This window comes from Coturnix japonica, chromosome 4, assembly GCF_001577835.2.
Source record: "Coturnix japonica isolate 7356 chromosome 4, Coturnix japonica 2.1, whole genome shotgun sequence".
In the NCBI taxonomy this organism is placed as follows: domain Eukaryota; kingdom Metazoa; phylum Chordata; class Aves; order Galliformes; family Phasianidae; genus Coturnix; species Coturnix japonica.
This window is the reverse complement of record NC_029519.1, coordinates 30,559,240-30,572,596: the sequence shown is the minus strand read 5'-3', so window position 1 is coordinate 30,572,596 and position 13,357 is coordinate 30,559,240. Positions and strand designations below refer to the sequence as shown.

General features: G+C 47.4%; 1 protein-coding gene and 1 long non-coding RNA gene across 2 annotated transcripts in view; one reads left to right on the top strand and one right to left on the bottom strand.

Annotated features, from left to right (window-relative positions):
* The window catches only part of LOC107313203, a 28,177-nt gene that overhangs the window by 9,437 nt on the left and 5,383 nt on the right, over window positions 1-13,357 (bottom strand). The window contains exons 2-5 of the long non-coding RNA XR_001554863.2: window positions 9,122-11,567; window positions 5,251-8,832; window positions 2,894-5,089; window positions 273-2,258 (exon numbers count right to left, since the gene is read on the bottom strand). This is a non-coding gene — a long non-coding RNA (uncharacterized LOC107313203). The remainder of the gene's footprint in view (window positions 1-272; window positions 2,259-2,893; window positions 5,090-5,250; window positions 8,833-9,121; window positions 11,568-13,357) is intronic.
* PPP2CB (protein phosphatase 2 catalytic subunit beta) lies at window positions 831-13,349 on the top strand. The gene is made up of 7 exons (XM_015861242.1): window positions 831-1,070; window positions 8,617-8,826; window positions 9,116-9,289; window positions 9,776-9,865; window positions 11,387-11,548; window positions 12,336-12,454; window positions 12,552-13,349. Exons 1-7 carry the CDS (start codon window positions 969-971, stop codon window positions 12,622-12,624), a joined length of 930 nt encoding a protein of 309 aa, XP_015716728.1. The 5' UTR covers window positions 831-968; the 3' UTR covers window positions 12,625-13,349.

The following is a 13,357-nucleotide window of genomic DNA, read 5'->3' as shown; positions in this document are numbered from 1 at the left end:
CTCAGATGATGTATTGTGCCCCATCAAGTGCAACCACCCAATACTGCCTCTCCCACAAGTGTGCTGGGACTCAGCAGAGCCGCTGCAGAAGAGGTGTGCAAGACTGTGTCAGGTGCTAGGGGTACCAGGGAGAGCCCATGCAGCATGGGGGGTGAATGTGAGGGCTGTGCTGTGCACGGGTGATATGCAGGGAGGAGATATAGGAGCGCTGGAGTGAATACCACACCAGCAGGACCCTGTGGAGGGTTGGGTGACTTCTCTTAGGCACATACCTCTTTCCAGCACGTCAGCATCAACCTCAGCACTGCGTGGAGCCATCCGGTCCAGGTGGAAAACATCTTCCAGGTGCATAACACAGTGGGGCTGAAGTTACACCGCCCTGGTGTCCTCACCAAGGACCAGGTGGAAGCATTACAAATGCTTTATGGATCTGGTTGCTTAAGTCTTAATTTACGAGACTGAGAAGTAGAATTCCCTCAGGGCTCCCTTTTGGTGAGATAGTGGGAGAGTCCCAGTTGGTTTCAGCGGTCCAGGGGCTCTCTTGGCTGAGTCTTCCAAGCTGTTCACAGCTCACAAAAGGCATCATTTATGAGTACAGAATGGCAGAGGACTTTTAGGAGCAACTAAACAAACTGTATTTGTGTAAATACATGACTCCCTTTGACTCTGCTGAACGCACTTTCAGTTGCACAGCTCGCTATAGGCGCACAGCGCTCTAACCCCTTTGACTCCCAGCTCCACCTGAGGGACGGACCGTTACGCCCGTCGCGAGGCGCCGCGCACGCGCAGTGCCGGAGCGGAAGCGCGGGCGGGGGCGGCGGCAGACGGAAGTGCGCAGGGCCGGGGGCCGCCATTCCGGGAGCGCAGCAGGCCGCGCGCCCCCGCCGTTGCGCCGGCAGCCTCAGGCGGGACCGGGCCTCGCGGGCGCCCAGTGCGGGGGGGGCCCGGCCCCGGCCGGCAGCGCCGCCATGGAGGAGAAGAGCTTCGCCAAGGAGCTGGACCAGTGGATCGAGCAGCTGAACGAGTGCCGGCAGCTGAGCGAGAGCCAGGTCCGCAGCCTCTGCGAGAAGGTGAGTGAGGCGGGGAGAGGCGGCCCGGCGCTGGGGCCGGCCGTGCCGAAGATGGCCGTGCGAGGCCTGGAGCTGCGGCCGGCTGGAGGGGGCTCGGCTGTGCCTCGGGGCCGGCCGTCGTGGCCCGCCCGGCGCTGCCCGCATGGCGGATCACTGCGAGAAGCGCCGGCTGTAGAACGGCGCCGAGCCGGAGCGCGGCCGTCGGCCCGCAGCCGTGGGGAAAGCCCTGACGTGTGATGAGGGGCAGCGGGTGGGCTGTGCTGCCGCCTTAAAGACAGGCCTACGTTGTGGGGAGGGAGGCCGGGATAGAGCAGGAAGTGGTTGGAGAGGTAATATAGTTTGCCGCAAAGAGCCTTTTCTCCTGTCAGGAGACAGGTTTGGGTGGCTTTTGTCTGAGAAGTTAAATGCCTGTGTGCGAGCATAACCATCCATACTGCAGTGTATAGCTGAGCTAGGATCTGCTTGAATGTACGAGCTGTGACAAGGCCAAGGAGCTGAGGTGGGCTCAGCACAGCAGCTCAGATTGTGTTCTCTATGTACCTCAGTGACAGCAGGGACTATTGCCGTGCACTGGATCAGCTGGTAACTGCTCTGCCTCATGTGCCTGACAGCTAGTTCATTGGTCCCTGTACTGTTTGTATTGCTGATAGCGAGCTAGGTTTTGTGTTGTCATTACCTGTGTCTCACTGAGCTCTTGCAGAAGCAGGTGATCTGTTGTGGTGCCTGTTCCTGGCATTCTGGCCAGTGGCAGCTTTCAGAAGATGGAACTATTTCTTTTTTCTTTTCCCCCCAAGTCTTCAGTAGGCCACCGCAGCAATAGGTTTGAACAGTAGAGAGAGCCTGCACCACCGCCTTATAGCATGCTAGGAGTGCCCTTCAAAAGGTAGGAGCTGAGTGTCACAGGCAGATATTTGTTAGAAGTCAAAGCCGTGGCTGCCTGACATACACTTTTACTAGTAGTCCTGGATTGTCTGGCTGCACACTGGCCTGTTTCTCCCATTCTGTTTTTTTACCCACGCTGTAACTGCCCATTTGCTTTATGGCTTTTTCTGCACTCACCAAGCTGGGACAATTGTGAGAAGGGCTGGTGCTGCAGCAGGGAGCAATTGAAGAGCCTTGAGATGTAGATGTCTTCAAAAGAGTGAGCTTCTTGTAGCTGTGCTGTCGTTTGAAGTCCAGCTGATGAGCCTGAAAGAATTGATTTGCAGTTCAGAACAGCAAGAGTTCTGAACTGCTGCACCAACCACCAAGCTGCTAAATAATAATAATAATAATAATAATAATAATAATAATAATAATAATAATAATAATAGTAATAATTCCCTTCTTAATTAACAGCAAAGCCAAAGAAGGAGCTGTGGCTGCTGTGCTTTCAGAAGCTGGATGGTATGATCAGTAGGTTGTATTGCAGTCAGTGGCTGCAAAGCAGGGAGAGGTGCCAAGTGGAGAGCACAGCTGCAGGTGAAAGGAATGTCAGTCCTCCAAAATGACGGGTAGGATGTGAACCATGCGAACCTGTGAGGCACAGCATGTTTGCTCGGAAATAAATGTAAGCTATTGGAGCATCTGGTTTTCAGGTAGCGTTGGTAACTGATCTGCAGCGCTGTCAGAAAGCTTGGGTTGCTTCCCCAAGATAATACTTGGAGAAACCCTTAACAACCTTTCTGGTCATATGCAATAGTAACTCTTGCTTTAGTTTTTAAATTAGTAATAGTATTAGGTGGTTAAAATGGGGGGGCGGGGGGGAAATAAAATAAAAAAAATACTCTGAAAGTTTTCTATGAAAGCATGGGATACAAAACCAAATTGAGTCCCAGACTTACCTGTGTGTATCGTTCTTGGTTTCACTTGCTGGCCTCACAGACAGTGAGGAGGGAAGGACTGGAGATAGTTGGCTCACACAGGGGATAGCAGCTGTTCTTCTCTCAGAAAGCTTTTGATAATTGCACCTGTAGAATCACTGTAAATTGATCTGCCTGGTTATGACATAACTGGCAGCTAATCCATCTTAGAGTCTTTGTAGAATTAATCAAGATGTCATCTGGTGATAACATTAAAACACTTCCTGTTCTGCTGCTCTTAAAATGAAAACTAAAGTCATGCTGATATTTAGTATGTAATAGAAAAACAAACAATTATTGTCACTACTGGAGCTTCCAGGCACCAGAAATGTTTCCAGCCCATCAGGGAAATGAACATTAGGCTTCTTGCATCTCTTACTGTTTAACTTTATTATTGTAGATCATCTGAGTAGATGAAGGTTGTTAAAAGCCTTTTTTTTTTTTCCCCCATTAAATAGGCAGTGAGAAAATCTTTAGAGCTCAGTCTTGGATGCTGTCTGCACTTAATCAGAAGTGCAGTGGCACGTTTTGTATCCGTGGTTGTGCTGCCTTTGAATTTGGGTACTGACAGAAGGGTAGCACTTAATGCATGGAACTCCTTTTGATCCCGCGTGGGTACTGCTGCCCCTCATTACCTGCACTTTGAGCAGCTACAGCCAGGCTGAAAGACTGAGGAGGTGGATTCATTTTAACAGGAACTGCTCTCAAGGTTGGACGTGAAAAGCTTTAAATGCTGCTTGATTTGAGATTCAAGTCAAGTGAGCAGATTAATTCTGCTGATGAGGGAGTTGAGGCTTTAGTTATAATAAAGACAGTTTTTCATTAAGATAATAAGATACGGCATAAAGAAAATCCAGTTAAAGGCTGTTTCTTAAACACAGGCAAATGACTATCTATAGCCATCTATTTCTTTGTAGCTTCCTTATTTCCCCCTTCCCCCCCATCTTCGGTCTTCATATGTCTAAGAGGGGGGTAGAGACTTGTTGTTGTGAGCAGCTGGAGAGCTTTGTGTTGTGAAGTGGTGGGAGGAAAAGGATTCTAACCACTAATGAACACTTGCATTTCTTGTTATTGAAAAGTAATTGTGCACTGATTCCTCAAGCTGAGCAGAAGGAGCCAGTTGGTGCTTTAGGGAGTACTGCTGTTGCTAGCATGTACGTATGGCAGTTCTGCCCTCTGAGATTATTTTGCCCAGGAATAATTTTAATAGAATGAGCTCGTAGGCTCCTCTGCAGTAATTGGTGAAGTTAGTATGAGCAACAAAGCCAAGTTACATCCTGGATGCCATTCAAACCATGACACATTCTGAGAGTGTTATGCTGGATCACAGTCAGCAGTATTTTATCTCTTCAGTGATAAAGTTTATCTTAGCATATACTGGCCTGGATGGCTCTAGGAGTGTACATCCATATTGGCATCAGTGCTGCTGTTGGGGCTGTGGGCTGCCCCCTGCTATTGAAGGGCAGGGCAGCTCCAGCTCTCCAGCTCCCCTCTCATTTGGGGAGAATCCAGCTGGCTCTTGTCAAACGAAGCTGCTGAGGCACCTCCGAGATTTTAGGATCCTCAGCCTGTTGATGCTGTAGTTTAATTAATTGCAACTGGCAGAGAAATGAGAAACTCCATAACTGGTTTCTTGGATTCTTGAAGCAAGGGCCTCCAACAATCAAACTGAGGTTATGGCACAGTCAATGAATCTTCCAGAAGGAGCTGTGTTTCTGTGTTCTCAAAGGATCTTACATTATTATCCAGGGAAGACCTGATATTGAAAATCTGGATGGATCTTAATCCCCTCACCGATGGAGTCATCCTACACGAGTCTCAGAGACAAATCCAAGCAGTATGAGAGTTGATGTGTTTGATCATTAAGCCTCTCACAGAAGCTTAGTCTCCTGATGATCCTGACAGTAGTCTCAGGGCCTGTGTAAGATCTCCAGTTTCAGAGCAGTGTATTAAGAGATTGTGTTCAAGTCCTGAGACTGTTCAGTTTTTTCTTGTAGTGACAGCACAGTGACGTACTGGGATGTGTCCTCCAGCATCCATCCATGCAGATCAAGGGCTGGGATGGCAGGCAGCCTGGTCCTCTGATGGGAAGGAGAGCTAAGATATTGGCAAATTCACAGCCAACAAATAACCTGGTCTTCAGAATAATTTTGAGGGCAGACACTGTAAATATTATGCCTAGAAGAGAAGGAGCTTTTTGTTACTGTAACGCTGAAGTGCTGTAACGTGAGAGAAAGTACAGCAGTAACAGAGTAGCACAATCCTAGGCTACAGCAAATGAGAACGAGCCCAAATACAGCAATCACGGATACAGAAACAAGGGAAGAAAAACTGCTTACCTTTCGAAAGCCTCCAGCAGGCAGGGATCTCCAGACAGGTACCCCAGCCTCCACTGCCAGCCCTTAAATGGGGTCTGGGAGGGGGAGGATCCTGGCTTCACCCCTTCTGGATACTCAGTCACATTGCATGCACCTGAGCTCCGCGGGTCGGCCCTGCCTTCCACCAGGTGCTCCATCACTGCTTCAGGCCCTGACTTAGCATTTCCACTACAGTAACTCTTACTCATTCTTACCTGGAGGATGGCTTTAATTCAGAACAAATGGAGACGTGGTTAGGAAGCTGATGTGCCAGAAATAGTAGGTCAAAGTGACTTTAATAGTTATTTAACAGTCTTCATAAGTAAATGACAGTAATGTAGGGCAGCTTACTCATATCAGAATTTTTTCCTTTGCAATGATGCTTTGATTATTTCAGCCTTTTTGTTGTAGTGTTACCTGTGCACAGTGAAACAAACAACCAGAGTTAACTGATTAATTGCAGCTTTTCTGAGAAGTTTTTTATGATGTTTAAGATTTTTAAAGACCTTTTTTGGCCTTAGAAGATCATTTGAGGGCAAAATTTCTGTGGTCAGCTCAGTTCCCGAGCAATGTTAACACAACAAATCTTACTTTTCATGTATGTCTACAAAGCTAAAGTAGGCTAAACAATAACAGCTGGTAGGCAGTTTAAGAAGCCGCTGCTCTCCAGCTGTCAGGTCCCCTCTCCTGATGGGGAACTTCTAGATTCTTCTAGTACCAATGTTTCAAGTGTCTTGCTGGCCCACCTTCCTAGGATGCATTTGACATGAGCATTTAAGGTGTTACTGCACAAAAGGAGCTGTCCTCTGTTTCTTGAACGCTTCTTTACCTGTATGTGTTCCCAAGATGCCTGCATGGAACTGGGATGCTGGTGGGTATGCACAATACCCGTATCATGCCCTGCATCTTTCTCCCAGAAGCACCAAGTCCCTGTCTTTTTATGCAGCTGAGAAAGGAGCAGAATGCATAATACAGTAAGGCAGAAAGTACCCAGCACCTTTGGTGGTTCAGTTAACTCCAGTTCACAGTGAAGCCCAGTCTCTTGTTTTGTGCAACATATGTCAGAACACACAGAGCAGGTGTTTTGTGACTGAATTTTCTATCACCCTCTGAGGGCTGAAGCTCTTGACGGGTCCTGTAGGTGCTTTTAAAGGCAGGAAGAACTCAGGGCCATTGCACTCAGATGCCATGTGTTTAGCAGTTTATAGTCCATTTGGGACTGCAAAGCGGACTCCATGTCACTTAGTCGATGTTTAGGATGTCTCTGAGAATCGGGGTCACATCCCTCAGGTTACACACCATGTAGGTGGCACGCTGGGCACTGGCCAAGCCAATGGGCTGTAGGATTTTTTTCCTAGTGTGTGAGAAGCAAAGTGTCTGAACACTCAGATGTGAGGACAGATGCACTCAGCAGAGCCTGCTGAGGGTGTCCTCACTAAGTAGCTTCTTACCATGTGGTAGGTGGGACCTAATTCACCCTAAGCAAAGGGACTTGGTGAGCAACCAAATCACCACCTGCCAGAGACTGTTCTGCACAGGTGATCCTTGTCCTTTCTGTCCAAATCTGGCTGAGCCTGCCGGTGGTTTCTCCCTGTGCATCAGATGTGCCAGCAGCTCTGGTCTATATCAGCTGATGAACTGGAGGCAGCAAAAACAACCATAATATTTGACAGCCATAATAAGTAATGCGGATAGGCTACATTACTACATTACGTGGCTGTAATTGGCATAGGAACTGCTGGGTGCAGAGAAAGAGATGAGTACATTCAGGAATGCCTTCCTTCCATCTGGAGTTGTGTTGTTGCCAGTCAGTTATGGCCAGGAAGTTGATAATGGCTGCAGAAGAATTTAAATTAAACTTGGAAGGGAACTGGAGATTTGGCAGGAAGCAGGTGCCCCGGGCTAGAAAAGTGCCTCTTGCGCATGTATGGAGGTTTGTGCCAGGTTACTACAGGTAAGGTTTACAAGTGTTTTTTTCCCTCGTGACTTCAGCAAGAAGAAACCCTCCGCTCTGCAAAGGAGATGGATTTGATAGTTCCCATATGTCCTGGGAATAGCTGAGAGATTCCTGTTCCTGACAGCTGTCTCTTACCACAATGCGATCTGAGGGCACAGTGCCTTCAGAGCTGCCCCAGCTGCCCAATGCTCTGCCACTTGTGCTCATTGCCATTTGGCAGAGCAGTGCGGCTCTGCTCATCTTGTGCCACAGCAGTGCCCGGCTGTTCTGCCAGGCGAGTTGCTTCGTCACGACCAGCCTTGCTTAGCACCGGCTCTGCTCAGACGATGAGGTGGCTTTGTAGATACAGAGCAAATGCGCTGCTTGCAGTGCTGTTTCCATGGCACAAATCTGTTCCTGTCAAATCCTGGTTTTAGGATAGCACGCGTGGTTCCTGGGTGTGCAGCGATGGGGAGAGGAAGCACGAGGGATGCCAAAGGATGAAGACGGTGAACATTAGCTGCCAGGGCCGGCAGGAGAGAGATTTGACCCTGCTGCCATGTTGCCAGTGGAGGCAAGGCATGTGGATCCTCATGGCTTTACCCTTGCTCTGGCAAACCAAGTTCTTCAAAAACCATAGTAGTTGCCTGGACATTGTGCGTGGTCTCTTCAGGTGTTGCTGCCCTGACCACAGGCTGCCAAACCCTGTTCTTGCACGCCTCCCACAGAAATGGTGCTGACAGGATGTGAGATGGCCAGCGATACAGTTGTGGTTCTTGAGGCAAAGCTGCCAGGTACCATGGAGCTGAGTGGCTCTTGGCTTTGGCAGTCAGACTGGAACCCCAGTGCTGTTGTAGTTACATAGGTCAGATGAATCAGCCTGAGCTCTTCCGAACCAAGAAATCTATCAATTGAATGGACCAGTATGCTTCACACAAACAAGTCAGTTGTGCTTAAGGAGATGAGATCTGCATGTGATGCTAATGAAACACTGGAACAGCACTTGCAGTCACTGTATGCACTTCAGAAATGACTGGAAAAAGCAGAGGCTTCATGGATGAACCCCATCAGGGATGGAAGTCGTATGCAACAGCAAGTCTTGACATTCACACTCCTTAATTTCAGGAGAGGTTAAGAATTCACTTGTCCATTTACTTCTTTGAAGTTGTTTCTTGTCATACATGGTACAATAAAATCTGTGCGTCCAGGCTTTGCAGTACCAAACTTGTCTTACTGCACGACTGTCTGTACAATGCACTTTGCCTTTGCTTATTCAACAAGCTCTTTTTCTAGTGGTCATCCTTCTGTCTTAGAGGGAAACTGAATTTCAAGTGCAGACGCAGTGGAGTAACTTCTGCTCCTGCCAGTGGAGGAGCGTCCTGCATCTTTGTTCTGTTTTTTTCTCTTGCTAGGCTAAGGAAATTCTTACAAAAGAGTCAAATGTGCAGGAGGTACGTTGCCCTGTCACCGTCTGTGGGGATGTCCATGGCCAATTCCACGACCTTATGGAACTCTTCAGAATCGGTGGGAAGTCTCCAGACACAAATTACCTGTTCATGGGAGACTACGTGGACAGAGGCTACTACTCGGTGGAAACGGTGACTCTACTAGTAGCGCTAAAGGTACGGCTGGACAGCTTTGTTATGACGACTATGGGCAAAGCTGTGCTTTTCAGGGGATATGAAAGAATAGTTCCCCTGTTGACACTACAGTTGGCTTGAGCTCAGTGGATGTACGTTTGAATGTGTTAATGTACACATGTTTTTATATAATAGACCCGAGTGCTTGCCTGCTGTGTGAAGCTTCTAGGTAGCATTTCTCCATTCTTTTATACAGTTCTTGTCTTAAAGAAAAGTTGCTTTTCCCCCCCCCCCCCCCCCCTCCCCCCCTTTTTTTTTTTTTGGTCAATAGGTGCACTACCCAGAACGCATTACTATACTGAGAGGAAATCATGAAAGCAGACAAATTACACAAGTGTATGGCTTTTATGATGAATGCCTGCGGAAATACGGCAACGCCAACGTCTGGAAGTATTTCACAGATCTGTTTGATTATCTTCCACTTACAGCTCTAGTAGATGGCCAGGTAAGCTTTCCTGCCTTGAATAAAGAAAACTCTTTGTTTTGTAACATAATGCAGTCTGTGCCGCCTGACCCACACATGAACAGTCTCAAACAAGCTTTTTGTGTTTACTGTGGGTTTTGGGAAGAACTTGGTGAAGTATCAATACAGGTTGATGGTGCAGCAAGGCCTCTGCATTTGCTGCCTAAGGAATAACAGGGTATTGGTCATTTTAAAGGGCTCTTCAGCAGGTGAGAATCCCCTTGTGATACTTCACATGTAAGTTGACATATCGCTGTGATACTGAAGGCACAGCATGTTTGTTGCTTCAGTATTAGTGTGTAATGTGCAGCCTTCCAGTTTCATTTCCATCTGAGACAGTTAAAATTTGTTTCTCCCCTGTGAGTGTAGACCACTGTAATTGCAAAATAATGCAGAAACAGCTATTTCTGAGATGAGTCTTCCCGTAGCAAAAATGTATTCAATGGATCACTCTTCTTTCTGCAACAGATATTCTGTCTCCACGGTGGCCTCTCTCCATCCATAGATACACTGGATCATATCAGGGCTCTGGACCGCCTCCAGGAAGTTCCACATGAGGTAACAGGAAACTAGGTGCACTACAATTCAGATATGCTTGTTGAAAATGTAAATGCACAGTCATGCAGAAATGCATTTGCACTGTGAGACATACTGTTACGCAGAAGATTATTGCCTCAGTTAAGAGCTACAGCAAATGAAAACTCATTTGATTAAAACACACCCAAGTCAATATGCTTCAATTACAGCAATCTGCAAAAGGAGAGCTGTGGGGTTTTCACAGCTGTTATTCACAGAAACAGATTTTCTTGACCGTCATGCTGACTCAGTCATATTGGCAAGGGAAAGTGCCTCACTGCAGACTTCCTTGTGAACCAACCACCAGCACACAGAGCTGTTGCGTCACTATCCCTCCACCCCAGCCAGTACTTTTTGTGTTTTCACCATGTTCACTGCTACCCTCTTCTGGGTGACCTGACAAAATTAGAAGGTGCCCATAGGAGATGCCGATGTGCAGGAGTCCCACAAGGAGCAGCTGGGGAGTGCCAGTCGGAGTGAAGAAACCACCTTTTGAGCTCCCAGGCTAACAAATAGCTCTGCTCTGCTGGAGTTGTTGGGGCTTACAGATGGTCTTGATTATCCCTCAGTGAAAACAAACTTCTTGTCCTGAAACGTATGGGGTACAGGAGCAAGAACAGAGTGACAAGGTCTGCCTGAGATTTCTGAAACAAGCTGTTTGAATTGCCCCCAGCATTAGGAGGGAGGCTGCTTGGTGGGGTTCTGATTGTAGATAGATGGTATTAATTTTTTTGTTGCTCTGGGGTTTTCACAGTCTTATGCTGCATATGTTTGCTGAGATCTAAATTTCCTGAGGACCTCTGTGTATGATCCCTACCACGTAGTTTGGATCAGTGGATGGGAGACAGCAGAAGGCTTTGACAAGTACCAGACAGTTCGTAGTGCCCTTTAGTTTCTTAATAGCTCAGTGAGAAAAGCTGCTGGTGAATGTTAAAAGACATGTACCAGGGTATTTCTGAATATGTAAAATCCAATGAACAACAATTCAGGAGAGGAAACTACATGCTTAATACCCTGCCAGAAGAACCGCTGAAGATTAACAATCAATCTTTTGATTAGTTCACTTAGGTCACTTCAGGTGGATAATTTCCCTTGCATTAATTTATTACAAGTTGGTTGGCACTAATGATCCCTTTGTGTATCCTCGGACTTGCATACATACTTTCCCATGTGGTCTTTATTCTGCTGTGAGAGTCAGGAAGAACGTGGATCTGCTGTGCATGTCTTTGCAGCTCTGGTTAGGTGAGGTGGGATGGCAAGCAGTGTGTGATGGAGGTGGCCAGAGTTCTCTGGTTGCAGGGACTCCTCAGCTGTATGCGGATTCGTTTCTTGTGAAAGGATGTCGACTGATGCATGGAGTAACTAACTGTTGTTAGATAAACATATGTGGCTTATGCAGAAAAGAAAATGCAGGCTTTTTACTGTAAACTTGTAAAGATATATTTTCATAACTACTTTGCAAGCACAATGAAAGCTAATGAAGAATACTCACTTTCTTTCAAGGGTCCAATGTGTGATCTGTTGTGGTCGGATCCAGATGATCGTGGTGGCTGGGGCATATCTCCACGTGGTGCCGGCTACACGTTTGGGCAAGACATTTCTGAGACATTTAATCATGCCAATGGTCTTACACTGGTCTCCCGCGCTCACCAACTGGTCATGGAGGTAGGGCAAGCATTTCGTGCTGAACAGGCAGAGAGGAAAAAAAAGATAGATGTCAATTCTTGTCTCTTTTGTTAGACCTTCTAATGTGTTGGCATGAGCTGACACGTAAAGGCTAAGCAGGTAAGTTCCTGAAAGGGATTTTAATCGTGTGAAAACAACAAGCGATGTAAAAGGATGTGCTTTGACCTGCTCTGTAGAGAAGTACATTGCCAAAGAGACCCTGCCATGCCCTGTTTGTTGAAGTAATAATCTTCTTATGTGCTCCATTAAACAGGCTGCCCTATAGTACGCAGTGGTCAGATGTGACAGGGATTAAGCCCTAAGTTTGGCTACTGATGGTCTATTCTTGTTTGTCTTGATGGAAAACTGCCTAGTGGGTCAGTGGAGCAGACTTATTTTTACATGGAGTTCCGGCAGGTCTCGTTAGTAGCAGCGTGTGTCAGAATGCCCTTCCAGGTGAACTGGCAGATTCTCATTTGTGGTGAATGAAGGCTGAGGGTCTACCTGAGATCTCTAGTTTTCCTTCTCCTGTGATCCACAGTTTGCAAACAGACCAGTGCAAATAGCTGGTCTCTGTGTAGAATGGCTTCAATTATTGTTGCTGGGTAAGCACTGCTTGTAAACGCCACTTGCTGACGCTGTAGAGTGCCTTCTGAAAGTGGAACTACCTGGAAGAAACCTTCTGTTTCACAGCTGGCTTGAGTTGTTGTTTGAGGCTGGAAGAGGAAATTCAGACGGACTGAGGGCTGAGGTTTAACAGAGACCTCTTTTCTCTTCTTCCCGGCAGGGCTATAACTGGTGCCACGACCGAAATGTGGTGACCATTTTCAGTGCGCCCAATTACTGTTACCGCTGTGGGAACCAGGCTGCTATCATGGAACTAGATGACACTTTAAAATATTCCTTGTGAGTAATGTGCTTTGAGCTGTTCTCCTCCTGCCTAACTGCTGTATTGGAAACTGCCTCGCATGGAGGACTAATGACCCTTTTTTCTTTCCCGCAGCCTTCAGTTTGACCCAGCACCTCGTCGTGGAGAGCCTCATGTTACCCGTCGTACCCCAGACTACTTCCTATAAACCTCTCGTAACCTTTTAGAAGGAAGTACACCTGGCGTTTTAAAGAGCAACAATATTTACATGTTTCTGTAAGAAATCGGGGTTCGTCTCTACTTATAATCCCCATCATGGACCAAAACGTGCCATATTGAGGACGAAGAGCGTTCAGCACAACCTGAGACTGAATTCCTTACGACACTATGTATCCTATACCAATCAGTCCGACAGTCAGTTTGCCTGCTGTATTGTAGTCATTATTTTTTGTTGTTGTTTTTTTTTCTGGACTGTTCAGAGGACAAGGTAACTCTAACGCTTCCATCTCCTTTTACGCTTATTTGTCAATTTTTAGTTCTAGTGGTTAACTGGCATGACTTAGCGTTTTGGAGTTCATTTCTAAGGGAAATGCACACTAACTTCTTTACCCCACCACTCTTGATTTTACTGAAAGATGAGCGCCTCAAGTGGAGCGGGATGGGCTGCCTGGGGCCCAGGGCGGCCCGGCCGAGGGGAGGGCCCTGCCCCCGGCAGGGGTCGGATGGCCTTAAGGCCCCTTCCAGCCCCCGCCCTTCCGCGCTTCTAGGAGAAGGGAAGCGATTCCTGCTTTTGGGAGTACGTTGTCATAACACGGAATAAAGCGTTCCCTTTTTAGCTCGATTCCCGTCCTGTGTTGTTCCCGCCTTCGCGTACTTGTCACGGCCGCGCTTGTCCCACTCGCTGTACCTGAACAATAAACGCCCTTCTCAGCCCGAGCCGT